At 36.0% G+C, this 24,286-nt stretch overlaps 4 protein-coding genes across 8 annotated transcripts; all 4 read left to right on the top strand.

Annotated features, from left to right (window-relative positions):
- Nucleotides 1–290: 290 nt before the first annotated feature.
- Nucleotides 291–1,061, top strand: LOC117789835. Its single transcript, XM_034628979.1, has 2 exons — nucleotides 291–628; nucleotides 684–1,061. Exons 1-2 carry the CDS (start codon nucleotides 320–322, stop codon nucleotides 978–980), a joined length of 606 nt encoding a protein of 201 aa, XP_034484870.1. The 5' UTR covers nucleotides 291–319; the 3' UTR covers nucleotides 981–1,061.
- Nucleotides 1,062–1,313: 252 nt separating this feature from the next.
- LOC117789834 (retinol dehydrogenase 12-like) lies at nucleotides 1,314–2,769 on the top strand. Its single transcript, XM_034628978.1, has 5 exons — nucleotides 1,314–1,372; nucleotides 1,424–1,675; nucleotides 1,777–1,933; nucleotides 2,001–2,260; nucleotides 2,319–2,769. Exons 1-5 carry the CDS (start codon nucleotides 1,362–1,364, stop codon nucleotides 2,548–2,550), a joined length of 912 nt encoding a protein of 303 aa, XP_034484869.1. The 5' UTR covers nucleotides 1,314–1,361; the 3' UTR covers nucleotides 2,551–2,769.
- A 298-nt stretch (nucleotides 2,770–3,067) lies between these two features.
- On the top strand, nucleotides 3,068–10,025 carry LOC117789829 (UNC93-like protein MFSD11). Its single transcript, XM_034628974.1, has 4 exons — nucleotides 3,068–3,227; nucleotides 8,359–8,528; nucleotides 8,590–9,047; nucleotides 9,107–10,025. Exons 1-4 carry the CDS (start codon nucleotides 3,141–3,143, stop codon nucleotides 9,685–9,687), a joined length of 1,296 nt encoding a protein of 431 aa, XP_034484865.1. The 5' UTR covers nucleotides 3,068–3,140; the 3' UTR covers nucleotides 9,688–10,025.
- A 332-nt stretch (nucleotides 10,026–10,357) lies between these two features.
- On the top strand, nucleotides 10,358–24,097 carry LOC117790702 (ecdysone-induced protein 74EF). 5 transcript variants are annotated; one of them, XM_034630236.1, is made up of 10 exons: nucleotides 10,358–10,786; nucleotides 15,675–15,769; nucleotides 19,358–19,448; nucleotides 20,612–20,841; nucleotides 20,902–21,143; nucleotides 21,522–21,689; nucleotides 21,790–21,874; nucleotides 22,251–22,332; nucleotides 22,394–22,983; nucleotides 23,302–24,097. In XM_034630236.1, exons 2-10 carry the CDS (start codon nucleotides 15,705–15,707, stop codon nucleotides 23,429–23,431), a joined length of 1,683 nt encoding a protein of 560 aa, XP_034486127.1. In that variant the 5' UTR covers nucleotides 10,358–10,786; nucleotides 15,675–15,704; the 3' UTR covers nucleotides 23,432–24,097. The 5 variants fall into 5 exon arrangements, with proteins under 5 accessions (XP_034486127.1, XP_034486124.1, XP_034486122.1 ...); XM_034630233.1 differs by having other exon boundaries at nucleotides 15,675–15,866; nucleotides 18,982–19,448; nucleotides 20,615–20,841; XM_034630231.1 differs by having other exon boundaries at nucleotides 15,675–15,866; nucleotides 18,982–19,448.
- The last annotated feature ends 189 nt before the right edge of the window (nucleotides 24,098–24,286 follow it).

Genomic DNA, 24,286 nt, shown 5'->3' with positions numbered 1-24,286 from the left:
TACTATACGTTTATAATATAATAAACAAAACTATGTTAGAACACTAAAACACCTGTAAGCGAACTTCTAACATCTACTAAATGTTTGCAAAAATTGTTACAAATAAAATCGAAAAACTCTTCGTTTTAGCTTGTAATCCCAAGTAATCTCTGCCTTTTCAATCTTTCTACAATCTTTAGGATAAATAGAAAATCGTAAAAGCATTTACAAGGCTTGATCAAAGCGTAACGAAACACAAAGGAATTATTTAAGTCAATTTTTATATATATATAAACTTATTTTATATTTGTTTAAGCTAAATTGTTGTTTGTTTGTCAAGATGGATCAGTTTGATGTGCCTAAAGCTATAAATCGTCATGTCTATAAGGCGTTAATTTACTTGCAATCGAGTGAATCAGCATTTTTAACTGAAGAAGTGATTGGTCAACAGGTGAAACGACAGTGGCGTCGGAATAAGCCAACCCCCAATATGGATGAGTCCATACATAAGTCACTATCGAATCTGACGGATCTAGGGATACTCGCATGCACCGGGTCCTCGAGCTATGCCGTTCGACATACCATCAAAGGTGTGGGTCAATCAAATAATCAGATAGTGCAGCCAAATCCCAAGATAAAATCTGTAAAGGTCGGTATTATATGATATTGTTTCATTCCATGCTTAGACGAGTTATATCTCATAGTCACTCCGTGGGATCAATAAGAATAAAAATGTGATAAAACGGCGGAGTTCCATAATGAAGCCAAAACGGATCTCGCTACTGAGTTTTCCCAATCTGGATACATTTGTTGTATGCAAAGAATGCATTCCTGTTGTAAGAAGATTCACAGGTACATATGAAAACCTGAAGGTTGCACACTTCAGTTCAAAGGTGAAGTCCATACTTGACGGGGTTAATAACCCTTTCTGCCTTACCGAGGCTGACCCACTTAATGAGACTTCTGCTGGAGGTCAAGACGATCAAGAGATGGGTGACTGACCTATAGGATCAATGAATGACAGATCTTAAAATAAATTATCTATTAATTTAAATTAAATTAAAATGTTCAAGTAATTACAATAACGAGCTTTCAATTCGTTCAAGCTTATAATAAAGCAAAGCTTGTGCAAAAAATTTAATATAATATCATATAAATATCATGAATCATAGAGGTTTTTCGATTTGCGAAAGATTCTTCCCACATTTTCTCGCTTAACTGGTTAATCGTATAATATATGTTAATAGGGCCTACATTGTTAGTTGGCAAATTGCTTCGGTATTTAACTAAATCTGCGGAAAATTTATAAAAGATACTCGGAGCTTTTCTACGACGCAGTCGATTCTGAAGTCAGTTTCAGTCAAGTTCTATAAACGGAAAGAATGTGCTCAAGGTTTGTTAGCATATTTATAAGTAACCAAATGCATATCTATATACTTTATAGAGCTGGAAAATTTAGGGAGCAAACTGATGAAACTGGAAAGGTGATAATTGTGACTGGTTCCAATACAGGCATTGGTAAGGAGACAGTCTGGGAGCTGGCACGACGAGGAGCAACCGTTTATATGGCGTGTCGGGATAGAAATAAAGCTGAAGAAGCAAGACAGGAAATAATTCAGGATACAAAAAATCAAAATATATTTTTTCTTGAACTCGACTTGGGATCACTTGATTCAGTACGCAAGTTTGTCGGCGAGTGAGTAATGATTACTTTTATTTTTCTTTAATCAAAAACAAACAACATTCTGTTTGAACTTGTTAGCTTTCCTGAATATAATTAATTTTTAAAATAAATAGTTTTAAGCGGGAACAGGACAGACTGCACGTTCTTATTAATAATGCCGGAGTAATGCTCGGGCCGCGTAAGCTCACAAAGGAGGGTTTCGAGTGGCAGCTGGGTGTCAATCATATGGGTCCATTTCTGCTCACAATTCTCTTGATTGATCTTTTAAAGGTACATCAAAGACATTACAAAAATTTGCAATTTTAAACTTCATATTGTGCATAATTTTTTTTCTTAGAAATCTGCACCCAGTCGCATTATCAATTTGTCCAGCATTGCGCACACTGTTGGCAGGATCAACAAAACGGATTTGAATAGCGAAAAATCGTACAGCGAAACCGGTGCTTATAGTCAGAGCAAGTTAGCAAACATATTGTTTACACGCGAGTTGGCAGCACGCTTGGAAGGAACGGGCGTAACGGCTAATGCTCTGCATCCTGGTGTTGTGAATACCGAACTTTTCAGGAATTGGAGATTTATTCAGACCAGTTTTGGAAAGTAAGCATTAAGCACAGTTTCATCAATTAAAAATATGGTAAAATTTATCGAATTTCAGACGCCTGGTCAAGCCACTGATATTACCATTCGTAAAGTCGCCAAAAAGTGGGGCTCAAACAAGTTTGTTTGCAGCCCTGGATCCTGACTTGGAACGGGTAACTGGACTCTACTTTAGCGATTGCAAGCCAAAGCGAGTTGCCAATGCTGCCACCGATGAGGAAACTGCAAAGTTTTTGTGGGCAGAAAGCGAAAAGTGGACAGGAGCGCCGACGTCTCAAATAAACTTATAAACATTTGTTTTTCGTTGATCCGAAGTTGTTAAATTGCAATTGGGAAATGAACACCGCCAAATTTTGCATGTTATCGATCACACGAAGCACGAACTACTTGAATTGTGGCGGTAGGTCGATTACTGACTAAACGCTAACAGCGTGTACAACAGTCGTGCTTCTGATAAGCTTATCAGTGCCATTTTGAGTATAACATTGTCATAACGGCGCTTCATATAACTGTTGTTCAATATTATTTCTCCCTTCAATCCACTCTCAAACCTCATAACATTCGCATCAACCTGTCGCCAAGCATTTTGCTGTATTTCGGTTTTAAGTTTTACGTAAAGTTGTTGCTTTTAGATTGGCTTTTATTGTTTAGACAAGTGTTTTGAAAAACAATAAATACACATATATTTATAAATTGCAAACCGGTTGTTGTGTTATATTTATTCCACTATTTTGACATTATCCAAATCTCGCGGTCGTTTTTCAACACCCTCGTCACATCATCTGTTTGTGACGTCAAATGCATCGCATCTAATATGCTTAGATAAACAATTAGATAAATAATTTGTTTACATCAGCAATACTAAGACACCTTTGTCAAAATGGAGATGAAATTCGTAATGATAATAATCCTGGGCTTTGGATTCATGTTTGTCTTCACTGCATTTCAAACAATGTGTAATATTGAGGTGAGTACGTGTGTGTTTTCTAAGTGCGCGTCCGGGATTGTTTGTGTGTATGCGTGGGCGTTGTTGACATCCCTTGTTCATAGGGCTATTTTCGTCCTTGTCCTTGCCAATCGACGTCGTAGTAGCCTTGGCATACGTAGTCGTTATTCTTGCTTGTCGGGTACACCCTCTCCCCATTCCACCCTAAGCATACCGTTACTAAGCTTACATGTGTGTGTGTGTGTGTTTGTGTTTGTGTGGTTTATTCTGCTTTCGAACAAAGAAAAAGATACTTTCAATTACCAATTGAGTAAATTACACTGATTTGTTTGTGGCTCTATAAAATAACTATTCTACTCTTTTACATCTTTGAATATGTACTGTGTGCTGTTACATTAATTTAATTTTATTTGAATTCATCCTAATGCTACAAGTACATGGATACTTATTTTTCTTGTGCTAGTCTCAAGATATATAATTATTAAAATACAGTTTTATCTTAAATATAGTGAATACAACAAATTATTATATTTTATTTATTGTAATAAAACAGTTCTTTTTTGAAATATTTAGTTACGTTATATCCGTTACGTTTTGAATTGCGTGGTTTCTCTGATAGATTTAAGCGAAAGTGTTAGTTTGTTTCAGTTTCGAACAGCAGAAATGTAAAAATGTTTCTCTGAAGAGGATAATCTAAATCTGGGAGTTTTTAAATTTCATGTTCTGCCTGATAAAGGCCATTAGCGGCAAGTCGAATATATGAGCTATTCTAGGGCAACTTAATTGTTTGTAATACCATTAACACTGCGCTGATAACAACTATTAGCTTATATTATTTTTATATTTTATGTATTGACACAACTACTATAAATCATATGTACATTCAATTGATGACCCCAATAGTCAACTTGACTCGCATTTCTAGTCAACTCCCTTTTGTCAAAGGGCAATCATTGGTTAATTCAGTGATGTCTGGGCACAACTATAGTATTTCCCTGATATGAATACAACGCCCACACAATTTCAATTTAGAGTGTTTTCTGTCTTTTCTCCAGTTTTGCTTATAACAACGACAATAACAACAACTGTAATTACAATGATTAAAAAGCTTATTTATAAAGCTACATACTATATGTATATGTATTTACATATGTGCGTTCATTCACTGTTTGCTTTATATGTAGTGGTTTTGAGCTTTTGTCCGGGTTACTGCTTATTATAATTATCAATCTTGAGTCGAAGGCCAGCCACAAACATACTCACATGCACAGAAATAGAACTAGATTGATCTGTGAGTACCGGGTGCGAATTAAATTAAATTTGTATTATTTATTTATAATTAAGTCAAGATGTTGTTAAAGTTGTTTAAAATAGTTCGAAAATAATAATATATATTCAAATAATAATTTTTAGATCAACTAGAATTAAATATAAGAATTCTATTTAATGTAAATACATACTAAAATTTTAAAGAAAATAAAGCAAAATAAAGCCTGACCAGCTAAATTAAATCTGAGAGATATTTTATAATTTGCCATTAATTTCTATACATTTTGAAGATACAGAGTATCTCTTTTGAATTTAATATATGCATAGGTTTATCTTTTATTTGTTATCTGATTTCGTCATACTATTTGGCTGTCGGTTATTATTTGTCTGAAATATAGAGTATTACCACTTCGACGCTCTTTAGCCAAATTTCAATTTGAATGTTTATTTCTTTTGTTGTGAACTTTCGAGTTTGGGTTGTCTGTATGTGTGCTAAGCACTTAAATTATTGTACGTTCTTCCGAAAGTGCACAATTGCTTCGTTTTGAATACCGATTTCTACAGTTCGAGTTACATTCTCAATACATTTGTATTTTGATTTAGTTCATTGAACCGTTGAAATATTTCGACAATTGGCGTGTAACTTATTGTATCTTCTTAGTTATTATTATTATTATTATTTTTTTTTTGTCAGTTTGAAATAATATTATTTATAATACCGCGTTTTACTCTCACTTTTAACAATCTGTGCCAACAACGACTATGAATGTATGTATCTATACTTGCCCTCAAGATGGTTAGTTGTTGTTTTTTTCTTTTGTTTAACAATTTATTACGCCTTACTTTAAAGCAGTGAGTTTGGAATTCCAAACAGGGCGTGTACAAAAGCCGCTTACCGAACTTATAGACGAAATAAAACGCGATCGTTCGACAAGTTGTACAACTAGCAATACATACATATTATATATATACCACTGTGTGGCCCATTAGAGCGCAATTTTTGTGCAGAAGGCCTTGGCTTGTGGCGCAATCTATCAATAGACAATGTTGGTACATTGACTATACTCCAGTGTTGGGCAGCGTATCTCCATACATATCTATTTGAACAACTGACCCAATTATAAGCGTTGTTTACTTAATATTAATATTGTCGTCTCGAATATTATCACTTTAAATTTTTCCACATAGAGTATTTGTTTATAAACAAAAGATATGAATCGTGAATCACATTGGTTCAATGTTCGTTAATTCCAGAATAGAAGGTTTATCTATGTATACTTTACACTGTGAATCCAGCAACAACAATGTAAACAAACACTTGCTGTTAAGTTACAGAGGAAGTACACTGTTAGCATTTCATTAACATTAGCGATAGAAACAGTTCATAGAGCGATCGATTTATCGATTATTCCGCGCCAGTATGATCAATTACCGTTAAAGAGCTGGTAACCATAGCTTTCAAATTTCCAAATGATTGCGCAATAAAAGTCACAACATTAGCTGCAATTGTGTTTGTGTGTAAGCGCATCAACGTCAGCTCTTTCAATGTCATTACAATTACAAGTTCACCACACACACACACACACACAGCCAGACAGACACTTGTCTGGCTCAAGGCCAAGCTGACCAACATACATATGCATTTGAAACACACACACTCTGAAATTTATATTTGCCAAATGTTAATGACGTCGCCATGGACGCTTCGCCTGCCCCAGTAGAGTAGTTAAGCAACCGTTAGCTTGTAACGGTGACGTCATTGCCTAACCAAAAAGTGGGTGTGCTATCGACGAGCCCACAAGTCCCCATAGTGTACTACCCCTACCCCTGCCGCTTTTCCCCCTTGAAGCTTGCCAAATGGCTTAAGCAAAAGTGAAACTTGTTTCTGCATTTTTCCCCCCTTTGTCGATCGATCTATCGAATCGACTTAAGAGTTGTCGCACCAGTTGATATTTTGCGTAATAAAAAAAATAACAAAACAAAATTCCAGCTCATCGATAAAGTCAATAGGTTTTGAGCTGTTTGCAATTCCGGCAGCAATTTTATAAAAATTTTTTAATAATCTGGCCATTGACTTTCCAGTACACTAAATAGTATCTTAGGTTATCGATTTGTGACCTAGTTTTATTTTGTAATTTTTTATTTTCTTTTCTTCACAAGTTTTCATTGATCAGGCGCATTAAACTGATTCAAGGCAAAGTTATTTATCAGTTTATTGCTCCCTTAAATTTGGAATCATGTGTAGGTATTTATATAGTACAGTTGCTGATTAAAATCGTAATAATTATTACTCTACTAAAATAATTTGCCCGATTTAGAAAGTCTATCTAATAAAAATTTTGATTTTTTTATTGCTGTTGCTTGATCAATGAAGAACTTTCAAGAACTCAAAGATCAAAGTATTATTGTATTATAATAAAGGTAATATATCTAAATATCCTTAGATTTTAAATTGAAGCTGTAAATCTGGTTGGCGACTTAAGGGTCCAATAGTTATTGCATTGAGTGTTCTACGCCATTCCACTTAGGTTTAAAATGTAAGATTATCTCATTTCATTTTAAAAATTTTCTTAAACCTAATCTTTCAAAACTTAATTTACACAAAGATAAGCGTTATATCTTTGTTAATAAGAGTAATTCTCTTTAAGTTAAATGCAAAGTCTTCTTATAAATGATTACTTTGTACTCATTGATAAAGAGTATTGTACAAATTTATATAAAAAGCAAAATGAAGCACTAACGCCTTTCGCACTTGTCACCTTCTCAACAATCCATACAAGTCTCAAGAGGCATGAATGATGTTTATGATGATGATGATGATGATTATGATGTGCTCATTACATCAATTACAACTGATAATAAAAGTGTACCTCAAGTTGGCGCTTTTAATGGGCACAAGGACCATCCAGTTGCATTCTTAATCGATGCAAAATCGAATTAATGTCACAGTCAAGTTGCAGATAACGTCATGATTTCGTTTTATATTTTTTTTCTAAATCGTGGAAAATTTTCAGAGAAAAAAAACCAAATGTAAGAACATGTTTGGTCTGTTCCAAGTAGTTTTCCATGCGAATTCGCATTAATTATGCAAAAATCTGCTATGCAAGAATTTCCAGCTGTGTCTTGTCATTGCACTTGAACTCATTTTAAAGTTGGACCCAGAATCGATTACAAGTTATAAAAAAATAAGCAAGTATAGACATACATATACTCTCAATTATATACATATAATATATCTACTGTTATTTAGACCAAAAGTTGTCGCATCCGCATAGGAAGCGGGTTGAAAGCTTTGATTTAACCCTGAAAACACAAGTCAACAACACGTTTTGTGCATAACTTTTATACCTAATATACAATATATTTTATTGTATTCAAGTCACATTTATATACAATTTGTATAAAAATTAAGAAACTTTATTTATTTGAAGTGTTTCATTTTACTTGTTTATTTCAGCAATCGTATACGACGTATACGATCGCTATAGCAATTATAATTAAACAATTTTTTTTCCTAAAAATTAGATATAATTATGATTCAAAACTCATAAAATAGCTTCAAAATTTTATTTTTTTAAATAAGTAATATTAATTTCAAATAAATTGAAGTTAATAATTATTTCTAAAATGTATAAAATATATTAAAAATATGGTATTGCTTAGATTAAAACTAAGAGATAAATTTTAAGAGAGAGAGAGAGAGAATTTAATAAATATAAATATAAATATGCATCCCTTTTTATAAAACCCCATCCAAAAATGTGTATCTTAATGTTTCTAATTTATCCAGTTAATTAATGTTAATCATATTTAATACATAGAGCTTCGATACTCGAAAAAACAAAAAAATAAAACTTATTGCAATTTCTTGTTTATTCCATAGAAAACTATATTGGACAGCATTGGGCAGGAGGATTCGAGTTTCAAGGGCGAGGGTTATACAAGTCTGGCCATCATCTATTTATTCTTTTCACTATCCAATTGGTTGGCACCGTCTTTCATGTCCGTCACGGGACCCAGAGTGGCAATCGTGGTGGGCGCCTTGACTTATATGTGAGTACAACATGTATATTTTCCAAAAAGTATCTAATTTATATTTCTTAATCCCTTTCAGCGGCTTTATGATCACCTTTCTGTTCCCCTCGACGGTGCTGTTGTATGTGGCAAGTGCAATTATTGGCGTTGGTGCCGCACTCACCTGGACGGGACAGGGCACGTATTTGGCACGTTGCAGCAATCCGGAGACGATTTCCAGGAATTCGGGCATCTTTTGGGCCCTGCTGCAGTGCAGCATGTTCTTTGGCAATCTCTTTGTGTACTATCAGTTCCAGGATAAGACGCACATTGATAAACAAACGCGTGATCTGGTAATTGGTGTCCTCACTGCAGTTGCTGTACTGGGAATTGTGTTCCTGCTCGCTTTGAGGTTTATGGCCAATAATGCGGAGCAGGATAATGAGCTGGAGGAGAAGCAGACGGCATGTGGACAGGCGGTTTATGCCTTAAAATCTGCAGGCCAACTCTTTCTTACCAAGAATATGCTGTTACTCAGCTTGGCTTTCTTCTACACAGGTGTGTAATCTTGTAAAGATTGAATACGTGTAATATATTAAATAAATTCCCTCTTTCAGGTCTGGAGTTGTCCTTCTTCAGCGGCGTCTTTGGGTCATCAATTGGCTTTACCACCTCGATTGCGGAGACGCCCAAGGAGATTGTTGGCCTTGTCGGCATTTGCATTGGCGCTGGCGAAGTGTTTGGCGGTGGCTTCTTTGGCATTTTGGCATCAAAGACGACACGCTTTGGCCGAGATCCCATTGTCATTGCTGGCTATGTGCTCCATATGGCCGCATTCTTCATGACATACCTCAATCTACCAAATAGTGCACCATTTAAAGATACCACCGATATATCTTACTTGGATCCACCCAGTGCTAGCATGGCTCTAGTTTGTGCATTCCTTCTCGGACTAGGTGATGCCTGCATTAACACCCAAGTCTATTCCATGCTCGGTGGTGAATATGTCAACAATGCTGTTGGCGCATTTGCCCTGTTTAAATTCATGCAGTCCGTGGCAGCAGCCATTAGCTTCTTCTACTCGGCATTCCTTGGACTCTACGTCCAGTTGGGCATCCTTGTTGTGTCTGGCACAATTGGCACTATTGCGTTTGTCATTGTCGAATGGAGTTTCAAGCGGCAGCATCAGGATGATTAGATAATTGTCAATTAATTCGGTGTTGTATGTGTGTAATTCTAGTATTAGCTGAAGAGAATGCACAAATTAAGAGTGTGTCCATTGTTTGTTAATACCCAACGTGCGTGCACGTGGCGTCTTCCTATGCATATGCAATAATAGTTAATTGTTGGGCACTAATGTTGCTAGATGTATTGTATGAATGTATTTTAAAGTTAAACTTCCAAAACGTAATTATTAATACTAGTTGTAATTTTGTTGATATGAATATGAATATGTATGTGTGTGTTTATTTATTTTTAGCACCAATTGTGCAATTGTAAATTGATATTTTCTACAATATATACAATGTAATTGAATTTAAAAATTATAGAAAAGATTGATTTTTAAATACATATACTTGTTAATGAAAGCCTTAACGGGTCATAAGGTACTATTTGCAAATCATAAAGTATATTATCTTTTTTTCAATTTCAGGTGAAACTGTTTTGATATTTTTTTGGTTATAGCTGCAACAAGTGAACTTATTTGAATTCCAATCATTTCGCGCCTTAGTAGCATTTGCTTTCCAGCACTGCTTTTCGACCAGTCGCTTAACCGCTTAACCGCTTTCGTTAAGTTTTGTTTGACTCTCATTTCGTTCCGTTTCGTCGTTGAGTTGCTGTTTCATTTCGCAGTTTCATTGTTGTTGTCGAGCAACACTTGTCGAGAGCGGACGCGTCTTTTTGTTGCTGCGCAGAAGATCTGTTGAGTACGCATTGCGGGTGTTTGTGCTAACTAATTGCAAATGAAACTACTGCAAAATCGGTCAAAGCCCAGCAACTGTTTATTGAAAAAACGAAAAAATTCAATAAGTGCTAAACGTGTGTGTGTGACGTCAAGAAATTTAAGTTGCCGCTGTGACTTTGAGTGTGTGTGTGTGTGTGTATGTGAGTGTATGTGCAAAATTGAAATGCCTCAGCAAAAGGCAGCAAACAGATGTGTTCCTAATGCTAATGTTATTAATGGCTGCAAATTAGCATTAACCCATTGAACAGTGCTTATAAAACACTTGAAGCGGGACAGGTTTAAGTACAACTGCACTTCAATTGCTGCTCCAATTGCGCGCCGATTGCAACGAGTAGGTAAAATTAATAATTAGCAATATTTATAATATGTACATTGTACATGTGTGCGTGTGTGTGTGTGTGTATCTGTGTACTGAAACCTTGAGAAATTTGTTTGGTATGGCCACCATAAAAACAAAAGCATTTCCAATTCATATCCATGGAGGCGCAACAGCAGCTGCTTCAGCTGGCAGAGACAGCGACTGCGACACCGACTGCGACAGCGACGCCTACGCTAGCAACGACGCGACGTCATCTGAACGCATTTCGCTTTTCATTTTGTGCTTGTCGTTTTCGCTGTCGCTATCGTGGGAGATGAAGGGGAAGATAGTTGTCTCTCTCCCAGAGTAAAAATTGTGTCTCATGTGACCGCTGTGTTTGCGCTTGTGTTAGTGTAACTGCTCCTTGGTTGCTTTTGCTTTTTGGTCATCGCTGCTTTTACGATATTCCATCTGTGTCTGTTGCTGACTGTGTGATTGTCTGTGCCTGTGTATGCGTGTGTGTGTGTGTGTCTTTTTCTCCTTTCATTCAGTTTCTTCAATTTATTGACTGCTACTCTATGCTTGGGTCAACAAACCAAATGACTCTGTCTTCTTCTACATTGTCGTCTTTCTCTCAGTGTGTGTGTGTGTGTGTGTGTGTGCGTGTGCTTGTGTGTGTTTATCTTCTATGTATTTAGTCATTGATCGCGTCCGGTGATTTGGTAGTGGAATCAGCTTCGCTGTCGCCTTTTTCACTTCACTTTGCGTTGTTTTTATTGGTGTCATTAAAAATTGTTGCTGTTGTTGTTTGTATGGGAAAGGTCAATCACACAAACAAACACATTGAAAAAGATATACTATTAGAGAAAAACCGGTTACTTATATTTTTTATTTTGGATGTCTCCGATAGTATCACAAACATTTTGCACTTTCAAAACTCAATTTTTTTAATACATATTTTAGTTGGAATTTCTTTTCCCTAAAATTTTCCCCTTTGGCGACATGCGCTTGGCTTTCTTGGCATCGTGTCAATAGCCCAGAACTTGAGCAAAAAAAAAGAAGAAAACAAAAGAGATGCCAAAATATTTGTCAGTAATGAATGCTTCGTTTCGCTTTTTGCCGGTTCGGTCAGGTAATCAGGGCCACCTTAAAGAATATAAACTTAACAAAACAAAAACTTCAAGCTTCAAAGCCCTTTGTTGTCATTGGTGTTAATTTGGAAGAGAAGTCACAGCCCATAGACAAACTACCAGTCTGTCAAACTTATTACCCTAATTTATTAGACAGTGTAGTGCAGTTGTCAAGATTAGATTAACCGACTAACTAAAGTAGTTAACTGTTATATACCCTATATTTGAAAAGTCGACCACTAAACTGTAATTTTAAAGTTATATGAATCTGTCGTTGATTAATTAAAAAATTTGATGGCCTTTTTTTAACGAGTACTATAACTAATTGTTATTAATTATATTTTTTACAACTGCAGTATTTAAAAATAATAGCAATTTTCTCCTAAAAGCCACACGCTTAATACAAGCTACAATCTGGCATTGTTATGCACAATAATTATAAACAATGCCATTTGTGTTTATCAACAAATGATATTAAGCATTTTTACGCTATCGCAAATTTCATTAATCGTAAGTTGGCAAATGTTGTTAGGTTGTTGTGTTGCCATTGTTGTTGTTGTTGTTGTTTTTGCCTTTCGCCGCTTCAGCGCCAAAAGAAAACCGAAAAGTTAATTCACTTTCAACTTGACTATGAAGTGGCAAGGCCTTTTGCTGGTTTGTTTATATTAAAAAAAATGGCAACAACAACAATAACAACATTATTCGCAGCAAAGTCAACTTTTTCGCTCGTTAGCGCGGGTACAGATACAAATACAGATACAGCTGCAGATAGTATAAATATGTATGGACTGTGTATCTTATAGATACTTGTACTTAATGGGCAAACGTGCCGTTGCTGTTTTTGATCCCACAACTACGCTTGCTCCTCTGTCTCTCTCTTTCTCCTCTCTCCCTCTCCCTCTCCCTCTCTCTCTCTGCCTCTATCGCTCTTTCTATTTGCTTAGTTTTTAATTTGTTTTCTCCATGAACAGATTTTGGCATTGGCTCCCACACACAAAAGGCATCTTTGTATCTATGCCTGCATATGTATCTGTATCTGTCTCTGTGTCTGTATTTGTATCTGTATCCCAGTATCTTTGTATCTTTATCTCTGTGTAACGAGCATGGCAAAGCGTCGCTTGACTTTCGTTGCGCCTAGTTTGCCACTTTGAGACAATATAAAAGCCAAACAAGTTTTTGGCACTTCAATTGTAAAGAAATACGCGTATGTCTACATACATTGGTATGTACATACATACATACACATGTATCTGTATGTGATTACAATTGTAACTTGCATTTTGTTGCCTCATAATTGCTGTTAGCGAAGCGTTAAACCGTAGCATCGCTCTGTTAATTCTGTAACAGAACCGAGCCCCCCTGGGAATATATGTGCATTCATATTCATATACACTCTTTTTGTATATATACATTTGAATCTTTATCTGCAGCTGTATGTAAATTTTCTTTACAACTAACGGCTTGGCAATTATGTTGTCATAAATGAGGAAGCTACATTAAAACAAGCCAAGCATTCAAGTTTTCTGCTTGCCACTCTTAATGGCATGCAAATGTTTCTTACCTTCAACTTTCTCATAATTTAAGACCAACAAACAACACTCAGCATTCAACACTTTGTAAAAAAAAACACTATGTTGCAGTTAAACCATTAAGCTAATGATGCAGGCCACACATTCAAACATAAGTCTGCCTTTTTGTCTGTTTGTCAGTTAACACCTATACCAATGTTAAAGTTCTAACTTTCGAAAGGTAATCAAAAAAGCCTTCAGTTGTTTATGTCACAGTTTTTTAATATACACTTATGTTTGTCTACTAAAAAAATTAAACTCAGTTCAGTATTTTTAATTTACAAGCTTATATTGAAAGTCTCTTTGAATTTTGCGAATTAGAATTGAAAGAGACTTTCAGTCAGCTTAAACAACCCAAAGATCAGCTCTTAAATCAGAGTTAAAAACCCTTTTTAATTTTTCATTTTAGAAATGAAATAAACTTCAATAAGAAACATTTTATAGAATATTAAAGAGTCTTTCAATCGTTATTTAAAAAGTTATAATAATGTAAAGATAAAAAACATCTCGGAAAATATAGAATTTCAGCTTTAATAGCATTTAATATTCTTGCATTAAATGTAGTTCAATTTCTTTTATAATAAAATAATTAAAATTCTTTAATAGTTATTTTTAAATTTCTTTTGAAACTATGAGTTTTAAACGATCTAATTTTCAATGCTTTCGACAAACTTTAAAAAAATCTATAGGACATTAAAAATGGTCTTTCTTTTAAATATCATTAGGGAAGCTGTTGTCGAATAAAGGTCTTAAAATAATACTGCTCTTGAGTTGCAGTGATCGTAGATAGCATTGAAGTGGGCACTTCATTATTGTTAGAAGACAACTCATGTTCAAGTGCATTTCCCTTTGCTCTCTTTCAACACTAAATTTGCCCCTCAGCACTGCAACAAACTATACAAACTTTTATCGGTTATCTGTCTCCTAGATACACGGACTACGACTGTGTTTATTCACATGCTCTGTACGGCTTGCAAACGGTTTAGATATATACATTCGTACCCAAAGAATGAATGATTGTTTACTTTTCATCAATAAAATGTTTGTGCAGCACCACGACTACACAAACAATTGACAACAACAACAAGAACAAGAACAACAACAACAACGTCACCTGCAGTCAGTTGTTGCAAAAGAAAATAGACAGGTGTTTTCCGGCATTGGCATACGTAACCTAGCGTTTCTTTTCGACTAACTTTCATGACGTTCCGCCTCAGTCTCAGTCTCAGCTGCAGATATGGGCATTCTAACCCTCAGTTAAAACTGACTGTAAACATCTATCTCCTCAGTTACCAGACTCGTTATACCCTAAGAGACAGCAGATCAGGGTATTTAAGTTTCGGAGAATTTGTTGTAAAAATGTTTGAAACATATTTTTGAAAAAGTCATGCAAGTTTATTGTAAATGTAGGTACTGAATTTAGTATTATTAATAAAATTATTTACACATTTCAAAATGTTTATTTACTAAATAAGTCAACATTTTACTATAAATCCAAATCCGATGTCAAAATTTGTAAAAAAAAAAAATTACATAACCAACTTAAAACTGTAAACCGGTTCTGAACCGAACTTCGTACAACCGGTTCGGTTCGGGTTTGTAAGCAGCCCGAACCGGATCATGAACCGAACCCTTGAACTTATTTGCTTTGCGAACCCGAACCTAAACCGAACCACTTTCTAAAATAAAAGGTTCGGTTCGAAAAAAAAAACAATTACATACATTTTATGGTTTTCTAATATGACGCAATTATTTGAGACTTGCAGGTTTGCAGCCTTGTTTCTGAATATGTTTCGATCTCAAACTTATTTCTACACACAAAATTACTGCATTTTCAAACATAAAAAGTAGTTTTGAAAATTTTTTAAGATTTTCTTAACAATCAACAACAACAAGCAACTTTATATATATCTACAAGTTATATCTACAAATTAAGGCACAATTTTTTAAATTCAATAAAAGCGTATTTGAGCAGCTTTATATTGGATCACATCTACTAGGGTATTAAAACTTCGACTCGCCCAAAAATAGTTCTTAGTATTTCGTATTTCTTCTTTGTTTGGCAATTTTTTCACGGTCGAATGCCAACGGGTTGAGTAGACACAGCCAATGCCTTGAAAGGCAGAAGAAACCAAGGCGAAGGCGAAGGGGAACCTTTTTGTAAACTAAACATTACAAAAAATAAAATGAATTTCTTGTCTTCTTTTATTCCATTTTGCATAGAAATGACAACCACAACGCAGACGGAGATTAATGCAAATGGCAACTGTGGCTTCGATGCCGGCGACCATAATGTGGCCAACATGGCAACTGCAACTGCAACAACAAACTCCAGCACAACAGTTAACAGCACTGGCTTGGCCAAAACGGCGAATGCATTGCCAAAGAATGCGGGCGTGGCAGGCACACAAAGAGGTAAGCAAATGGCTAAGAAAAACCAACGAAAAGTCTCAGCTAAATGCTCCTCATTTTGTGGTAACACACACGCGATATGATTCAGCCCAGCTAAACTAGATTAAAACATCGTTTAACTAACTAGTTAGTATCTCTTAGGTGCCTCGTTGGCCACACGCAATTTTCATGGAAAACACGACAAGCAGATGTTTAAGTAATTTGTCAATGAGTTTCCCAGATACAATGATACATATGTGATTTATTTTTATACTATAGAAAGTGGAGTTTAATCTTTATAAATAGTGCTCGTTTATTTATAACATTTGTCGCAATAAATCATTATAGTCACCATTAAACCAGAAAGATCGTTTAATAAAATTGAAGAGCTGATTTTTTGGACTTTAAGAAGAACACTTTTAGTGATAATAATAGCACGTTCTAGCTTAAATTCCAACTGCCTGGAATTAACAATCGCCACACATGTTGTTCTTGTAAATTTCCCACAGAAGGCAGTGTGGAAACTGGCGTGATGTTTAATTATGTTAAAATCTATCTAGATGAATATTTGTGGTTTACCCACTCAAAATAAGAGTTTTCACAAGTTGCTATTTTCCTGTATAGTTTCGTAAATAATTATTATGATTTAAAACTTCCATTTTTACGTAAGATTTAAGTTAATAACTTCCAAATTAGCTACTAGTTTTAATTACCATTTGAGGAAATGGATGTATTCATAGATGGAACAATCTTACTTTTCAGTACAAATAATTGTTCTACAATATTTTCAGAGCTTTAAACTTTTCTTAATATATCAAATCAGATGAGTTTAATGCTTGAAATATCTCTTATTTATAATCAATCTAATTGATTGCTCTTTGGCAAAAGAAAAAAACTTCAATTTTCTATTGATATTTGCACACACTTGCCTTTGAATGCTGAATACTTTATATATCAAGCGCAAGTCTTTTTAAATTTATAGATAATCTAATTTATTTAAATGCAATACGAACGTAACATTTTTATTTTCGCCAGACAAACGAGTTTTGATTCACACGTATCTCAGCGGGGGGCAGGTGTCCCCCTTTTTTTTCTTATATAAAACGTGTTGTCAGATTTCCCATTCCGCTGTTCATTAATGAAATTAGCATATTTTCTGATATTCATTAAGTCTTTCTGTTATTTTCAATTTCCCTTTTCAGATACAAATCTTTTTACCTTCTATGAAACTTTCTTAGTCATTTTCCCAGACCTTTGTAATGATTTTGCAAAATTTGTTGTGCAACATTCGAGTGCAAATGATAGCTCCAAAGTTGTATCAATGCACACAAATTTTTCCTGACAACAAATTGATGTGATTAAGATTATAGATCTGCCTGTGACAGTTGCAATTCATGTGGGATAAGTTCACGGTCAGTGATTGATTTAATTTCGGATGGTCTCTTATGAAATCTATACACGCGATCTGACATTGAAATTGGGTAAACGTTGTCGATGTGAATACAATTCGAATTTGGAACAATGAGTTAAATGGATGCTAATTAAATCCGATTGGAGGTCGTTGCGGGGGAGCTTTATGGTGTAACCATTATAGTCAAGATAATACACGGAAGTCAAAAAATGGCACAGCACATGCAATAGCAAAAGGTGTGTGCCTAACTGCTGTGCAAGTAAATACCCTAACTTTCAAGTAAATAATTGAATTACGTAACTGATTTTAAATGTAGCTCAGTGGTATAATTCGTTTAAATAAAATTTGTGATGTCATTACTAACCTATAGTATAGTTATTATATTTTGTAGTTATGTTAACATAATAGTATGTGAAGCTTCTTATCAACTATTTAAGTTTCAATTGGCTGAGTTCTGTTCATAATTAATTTGAACGATTGTGGCTTGAGTTTTGCTAGATATGCGACTTGTTTATGGGGACACAAATTGTGATTGAGTTAAATGAAAATTAACTACAGATACTATCACAATGGTTTAATAAATATGTAAATTATACACAAGAATATTTTCTATAAAGTGGAAGCTAAAAAAGCGCCATCTAGAGTTTGTTTCAGCTTGTTAATGTTTAGATATGCATTGAGAGTAAGAATACTTCTATGGTTTCTAAATATTGAATATAGAGTATAACTGAGTCGTACAGTCTTCTAGCTTGTTAACTGTATTACAAGTATTAGCTGAGTTGGACAACCACCATTGGCAATTCGTGATGTTTCTTTGCAGGCTGCTCCTTGTTTTTCCCTTTATTTCATTGTCGACATCCGCTTTAATAACTTGCTCGCATGCTATTTATAGCACCCTCATGGCCACCCTGCCAAAAGTGTTGACGCCCCTAAACTACGATCACAACAACCACAATAAGAAGAACGACAACAACAACAACCACATAGGTTTATTGAGAATGTTGCTAAATTTAAACGGGGACTGAGTAAACTCCCTAGGGTAACATTTTGAAGTCGAAATTGAGCAGCTTGCGCATATGTGGATTGGAATGCGGGGTATATATGACTCGAACGGAGGGCGTCATAATGTTTCAATGTATGATTATATAGATATGTTGATGTATTGGTGTGAGAATGTGAGAATGCATAAATGTTACGACAAGAGCGCGACTTGGCGTCATATTCAATTATGCATAAATTGAAATATTGAATTGATCTCTCTCTCTCTCCCTCTGTCACGCTTTTTCTCTTCTCTCTCAATACTCCTACGCCCCCACATATAATTACCGGTTTGCCAATGAAACTGTAACAATTGTAGTCAAAAGTCCAAAAGAGGGAGAGAGAAAACGTTAATACTCGAATTACCAAGAAAAACACCAAATATTTATTTAACTCCCAAGCCAAGCGAAACTCGTTTTGAGAATGCGGTTCGCGACATTTTTGTGGGCTGAAATAACTGGCGAGCGAGCGCTTTAAGCCTGGCTAACAGACAATTTCGATCGCTGAGTCATTTGTGTTTTCGCAACGCGTGATTGCAGTTTGTCAATGAAACAAAAACCAAAACAGTTCATCAATTTAGTTTGCTTAATTCAGCATTAATTAAAATAGGTAAAATTAGCGAGAAAGGGAAATGAAAAGACTTTAGAATAAATTCATTTGAAATCAATTTAATTTGCTTTTGTTTTGCAGCTGCGGATGCCGCCAAGCGAAAGAAATTGAAATCACGCAGTGCAGCCGCCTCAACAGCAGCAACAGCAACAACGACAACAGCAGCAGGAGCAGCAGCAACAACATTGCCACAGACCAAGAACAAGAGCAGCAGCAGCAATGGCAGCACACGGGATCAATATTCCAAGGATCATTTAGATGCCTGGCTAGAGAATTGTCTGCGAGATGCGACAAATGCACAACTTTCATCATCATCCGAATTTCTAGACTTGTATCCGACAAAAGCGGCGAATAAATCGCTGTTTGAAGCGCAGTTAGCAGCAGCAAAACAACAACAACAGCAGCAACAACAACAACAGCAGCAGCAACAACAGAAACAACAGCAGCAAGAACGACAACAACAACAACAGCAACAATTTCTCATGCGTTCAAATTCACAGCCGTACAATATGGGCGCTGCCACGCCCTTTAGCCTGGGATTACAACGCGTGAGTAATTGCAATTAAAGCAGCTAATGCTAAAATTGTTATTAATTATTATTACACGAGCATTATAACTTTGTGACAGTCCATGTAACAGACGAAGCGGGCGGACAGTGACTGAAAAAAATTAAGTTTTTAAATTTTGATGCAGTATCAAAATAGAGGCCAAATAAAGATGAAAACGATATTCCGCTTGAAAATCGGTTAAGTTTTGACAAAGCTATGCTAGTTTGAAGTTTTTGAAAAAGTGTCGAGGGGTTAGGTTCGGATAATATAGGGCAATATAGGGTAAAAATGGACAGTGATGGGGAAAAAATTAAGTTTTGTAATTTTGACGCAGTATCAAAATAGAGGCCAAATAAAGATGAAAACGATATTCCGCTTGGAAATCGGTTAAGTTTTGACAAAGTTATGACAGTTTAAAGTTTTTGAAAAAGTGTCGAGTGGCTGGGCTTGGATAATATAGGGAAAAAATGGACAGTAATGGGAAAAAAGTTAAGTTTTCCAATTTTGATGCAGTCTCAAAATATAGGCCAAATAATGATGAAAATGATATTCCGCTTGGAAATCGGTTAAGTTTTGACAAAGTTATGACAGTTTGAAGTTTTTGAAAAAGTGTCGAGGGGTAAGGTTTAATATAAGGCAATATAGGGAAAAAATGGACAGTGATGGGAAAATAATTAAGTTTTCCAATTTTGATGCAGTATCAAAATAGAGGCCAAATAAAAAAGAAAATGATATTCCGCTTGAAAATCGGTTAAGTTTTGACAAAGTTATGACAGTTTGAAGTTTAAAAAAAAATGGGAAGGGGTAAGGTTCGGATAATATAGGGCAATAGACGGAAAAAATGGACAGTGATGGGAAAAAAATTAGGTTTTCCAATTTTGATGCAGTGTCAAAATAGAGGCCAAATAAAGATGAAAATGATATTCCGCTTGGAAATCGGTTAAGTTTTGACAAAGTTATGACAGTTTAAAGTTTTTGAAAAACGTCAAAAGGATAGTATAGAAAAAATGGACAGTAATGGAAAAAATTGAATTTTGATGTAGAATCAAATTAGAGTATCTCGTAGTCGATTATACTTCACCAAAGCTTTCCTACTTTTTATTAATGATAGTTATATTGTTATTAATGTTTTTCACATTGTTATTGCTGTTGTAATTGCACAGCAGACACAGCCGCCGTTAAGCTACCGCTATCCGATGCTGTTCCCGGCTCAATCCAATGGTTATGGCCTGGGTTTTGGTCTGCCTGGCATGCACGCAGATGGTGGACAGGATTTCGCCAGCTTGCCGCCTTTGGTCAATATGCTGGGTGGCTTTGGGGCCAGCTCCGAGCACGATCAAAACTCCACGGATGTGTTGGACGGCAGCGGCAGCAACCCAAACATAAGTCGAGGGTAAACTATGAGAATAATTATAAAAAATCAATAAACTATTTAAATAACTTCTGTTTGCAGCTTTCGATTTAGTGATCCTTGCCTGCTGAATCCCTCGGACAACGATTCCAAGCTGAGCGGACAAAATACGCCGGAGTGTCGCAATGGAAATGCATCGTCGGGCAATGGAAATGGAAATGGTACCGTTAATGGAAATGGAGACTCGGAGCAGCAGAATAAATTCTTTGCCGCCTTGATGGAACAAATAAATATATTGCACGAAACGAATTCCAAGATTTGTCGCAATTTGCATGAGACAAAAGGTGCGTGAATCGGGAGGAAGGAAAAACAGGGAAAGTGTCAGTGAGGGAAAAAAGGGATTGTAAACATATATAGTACATATATTTTTGTATTAAGACAGTTTGTAAATTCCGTAAAGTGTTTACACACAAAATACTGTATACTCTTTCCTCTATTTGCAATTGTTGTTAGCTGTTTTGGATAAACTTGTACAAATTGTTGAATTAACTTTCTGTATTTACACTCTGTGCTCTGATTATGTATTGTTTATGTATTATGTAATTTTCGTATTTCATTTGTATTTGTGGCGTATTTTCTTTTCATTCTTTTATGCCTTTTTCGTCTTACTATCTTACACACAATTTGCACACACACACGTATATACACACACACACACACAGTTGATATTGAAGCTTTGAAGCACGCTCCCAATGGCCAGCTGTGGGCTGGAGGCGGGGGCATGCGTCACCGTAGAGATAGCTTGAGCGGATTGAGCACACAAAGTCAACCCTTGGTATTTGGCGGCGGATTCGGTGGCACACACAGTCCAGCGCCCACCTTCCACTCAGGTACACATCCATATCTATATGCTATCAATACAATATATATATTTCCCAACTGGTGCTCGTGTGGAATTTTAATCAATCTATGAACTTGTCTATCTTTTAGGTGCCTACACGCCCGGCATGATGACGGATGTGGTGCGTGAGGTGAAGGAGGCGGCGCGGGTGCGTGAAGATGCCATGCTCAATCGGTAAGTAAGGAACATCATGCCAAAGGCTGCAAACCGGATCAAGAACTATAAATTTACTATAATTTAAGCCTCGAAAATCTTTTGGAGTAAAAAATATAATTACAGCAAATTCTTTTATTTTATATCGCGTTATTATTTGAGACATCGCTTTTTAATTAATAACACAGTCATAAATCATAAACCGATACCATTAAAACATTCCTTCAAAATTAGATAATTTATTCTTTAACATTTTTATCTCTAAAAAAATTAAACCAAATGAGTTAATAAAATAATATATGGTATTAAATTGAACCATCTTCAAAATTTCGAGGGTTTGCAGCCTTTATATTTCATCTCTATTTGAATAAAAATAATCCAATATGTTCCTGTCTAGGGTCAAGTCAATGGTAGAGGAACGTCAATGGTCAATGAATGAGGGCAACGTGCGAATACTGCGTGATATTGATGAGCTGAAGGTGAGTGGATTTGATTTGAGTATTTCTTATGTATACCCTCTAAAATAATCTCGCTTTGCAGTCCCATGTGATGCAGCTGCGACTGGAGCGCAAGGAGACGAACAAGCGATTGAATCATCTCGAGGCGGAGAACAAGTATCTGCGTCAGGCCTTGGCCAGCTTATACAATCAACGACAGATGGCACCACATGATATTATCTATGAGAATGATCGAGCACGCGGTGCGCGCAAAGCTCCCTTTCCATTTCCCAATGGCGGCGCCAGACGTGCGCAATCCTTGAATCTGCATTATGGCACGGTGCATCAGGCGCCGGCGCAGGCCACGCAGTCGCTGGACGAGGATGATGAAGTGGAACTGGAGGATGGAGACAAAGAGGAGCTGGCATCGGGCCACAAAAAACGACACTCCAGTTCAAGCAATGAATCCCGCACCAGTGGAACGACCACAGCAATGCAATCACAGCAACAACCACAACCACAACAACAACAGCAGCCAGTACAAAGCCCGCCCAAATTTGCATTGATTACGGAGGAGCAGGTGGCGACACCACCGCCACCGTTGTTGCCACGAAAAAAGGAACATGTACAACTGAAGCGGGAACTCAGCGAAGCGACCAGCGCACGTAAGGAGGCCAATCAGCGTATCATTGCGTGGGTGTAGTCTATGCTCTATATGGTTCTTTTTTTTATTATGCTTACGTGTACATATACGTATATACGTTAACTGTCCAAGCTAAATCTCTAATCTGCACCCACTTCATTTCGCATGCATGAATATGTTTAATTACCGCACCAATTAATCCATTTCCGATCATCATCATTATCATCATCTTGTATTTGTCACAAAAAAAGAAAAATCACTCACAGTATATATATATATTTTTTTTGCATTCTATTTGCTCTTCTCTTTCTCTCCCTCTCTCTCTATTTTCTTGTCTGTGACAAAACGAATCTCTTGCTACAATTTAGACTCGAAAAATTGGTTAAAGACCTAAGCGCCCAGGTGGCCAGCCAACCAAATTGGAATCCAAATACGGCAGCGATCGCATCAACGGCCAACAAACTCAGCGTCGCCGGCGGACCCATTACGGACTTATAGTTCTAGCTAACCGGCGGCAGCACCGACCCCGTCGCGGACCGCAAAACGGCTCGAGATTGTGTCGCAAAGTGTTACCGTGTTACACATTTATAGCAGGCAGTAAATCCTCATGGCAAACGGCAACAGCATCGGCGACTGCACACATTTCGCTTCAAAATTATTTATAACTCATTGACGTTTGCATAAGCAAAGCGAGGAAAAACATAAGACATTGTTCAACCCATTTAAATACATACATATTAAGCCAAAAGTCATGTGGTATTAGGTATATTAAGTATACGACATGATGGACAACACATCCATAAGCCAAAATCCCGAACCCAGCATTTGGATAACTGTGACCGACCGTTGTCCTCCCTCCCTCCTTTCAAAAATACCCACAGGCTGCACAAATTTGTTACTAATAGTATAAACACATGATAACACACATACTGACAAACAAAAATATATACAAAATAATTGTAACTAATATCGAAATTCATGTACCTATAACGAATGAACAAATATGAAAATCAAAACTATATTTAATTAGAAATTGTAACACTTTGTTAGAGTAAACTTTATACGTACGTTCATCAATAATTGTTGTTGTCGCATCACTATTTTTATTAACTTAACAATAAAACAGATTTAGGTGCCATTTGATAATAAAAATACAAAAAAAAAGGAAACGAATAAATTGCGCTGTTCTTAATAGATAAAACAAAAATCAATATAAAGCGGCTGAAATTTCAGGCGAACAGAAATCAGCAGCAAGTGAGTATTTTACTTTGTCTGCTGTATTTTACTACTATTCCCTTATTCTACTAACCTACTAATTACCTACTACTACCTTATTCAACTACATACTACTCC

This window comes from Drosophila innubila, assembly GCF_004354385.1.
Source record: "Drosophila innubila isolate TH190305 chromosome 3R unlocalized genomic scaffold, UK_Dinn_1.0 2_E_3R, whole genome shotgun sequence".
Taxonomy (NCBI): domain Eukaryota; kingdom Metazoa; phylum Arthropoda; class Insecta; order Diptera; family Drosophilidae; genus Drosophila; species Drosophila innubila.
This window is presented reverse-complemented; position numbering and strand designations above follow the sequence as displayed.

Bases quoted from the DNA above. Each gene is read 5' to 3' on its own strand.
- LOC117789835 (XM_034628979.1), top strand. From the start codon at position 320: ATGGATCAGTTTGATGTGCCTAAAGCTATAAATCGTCATGTCTATAAG. The intron at 629-683 runs GTCGGTATTATA...TATATCTCATAG, and splicing joins CCAAGATAAAATCTGTAAAG to TCACTCCGTGGGATCAATAA.
- LOC117789834 (XM_034628978.1), top strand. The intron at 1,676-1,776 runs GTGAGTAATGAT...TAAAATAAATAG, and splicing joins GTACGCAAGTTTGTCGGCGA to TTTTAAGCGGGAACAGGACA. The intron at 1,934-2,000 runs GTACATCAAAGA...TTTTTTTCTTAG, and splicing joins TCTTGATTGATCTTTTAAAG to AAATCTGCACCCAGTCGCAT.
- LOC117790702 (XM_034630231.1), top strand. From the start codon at position 15,677: ATGACAACCACAACGCAGACGGAGATTAATGCAAATGGCAACTGTGGC. The intron at 19,449-20,611 runs GTGAGTAATTGC...GTAATTGCACAG, and splicing joins TTAGCCTGGGATTACAACGC to CAGACACAGCCGCCGTTAAG. The intron at 22,984-23,301 runs GTGGGTGTAGTC...GCTACAATTTAG, and splicing joins GCCAATCAGCGTATCATTGC to ACTCGAAAAATTGGTTAAAG.
- LOC117789829 (XM_034628974.1), top strand. From the start codon at position 3,141: ATGGAGATGAAATTCGTAATGATAATAATCCTGGGCTTTGGATTCATG. The intron at 8,529-8,589 runs GTGAGTACAACA...AATCCCTTTCAG, and splicing joins GTGGGCGCCTTGACTTATAT to CGGCTTTATGATCACCTTTC. The intron at 9,048-9,106 runs GTGTGTAATCTT...TCCCTCTTTCAG, and splicing joins CTTGGCTTTCTTCTACACAG to GTCTGGAGTTGTCCTTCTTC.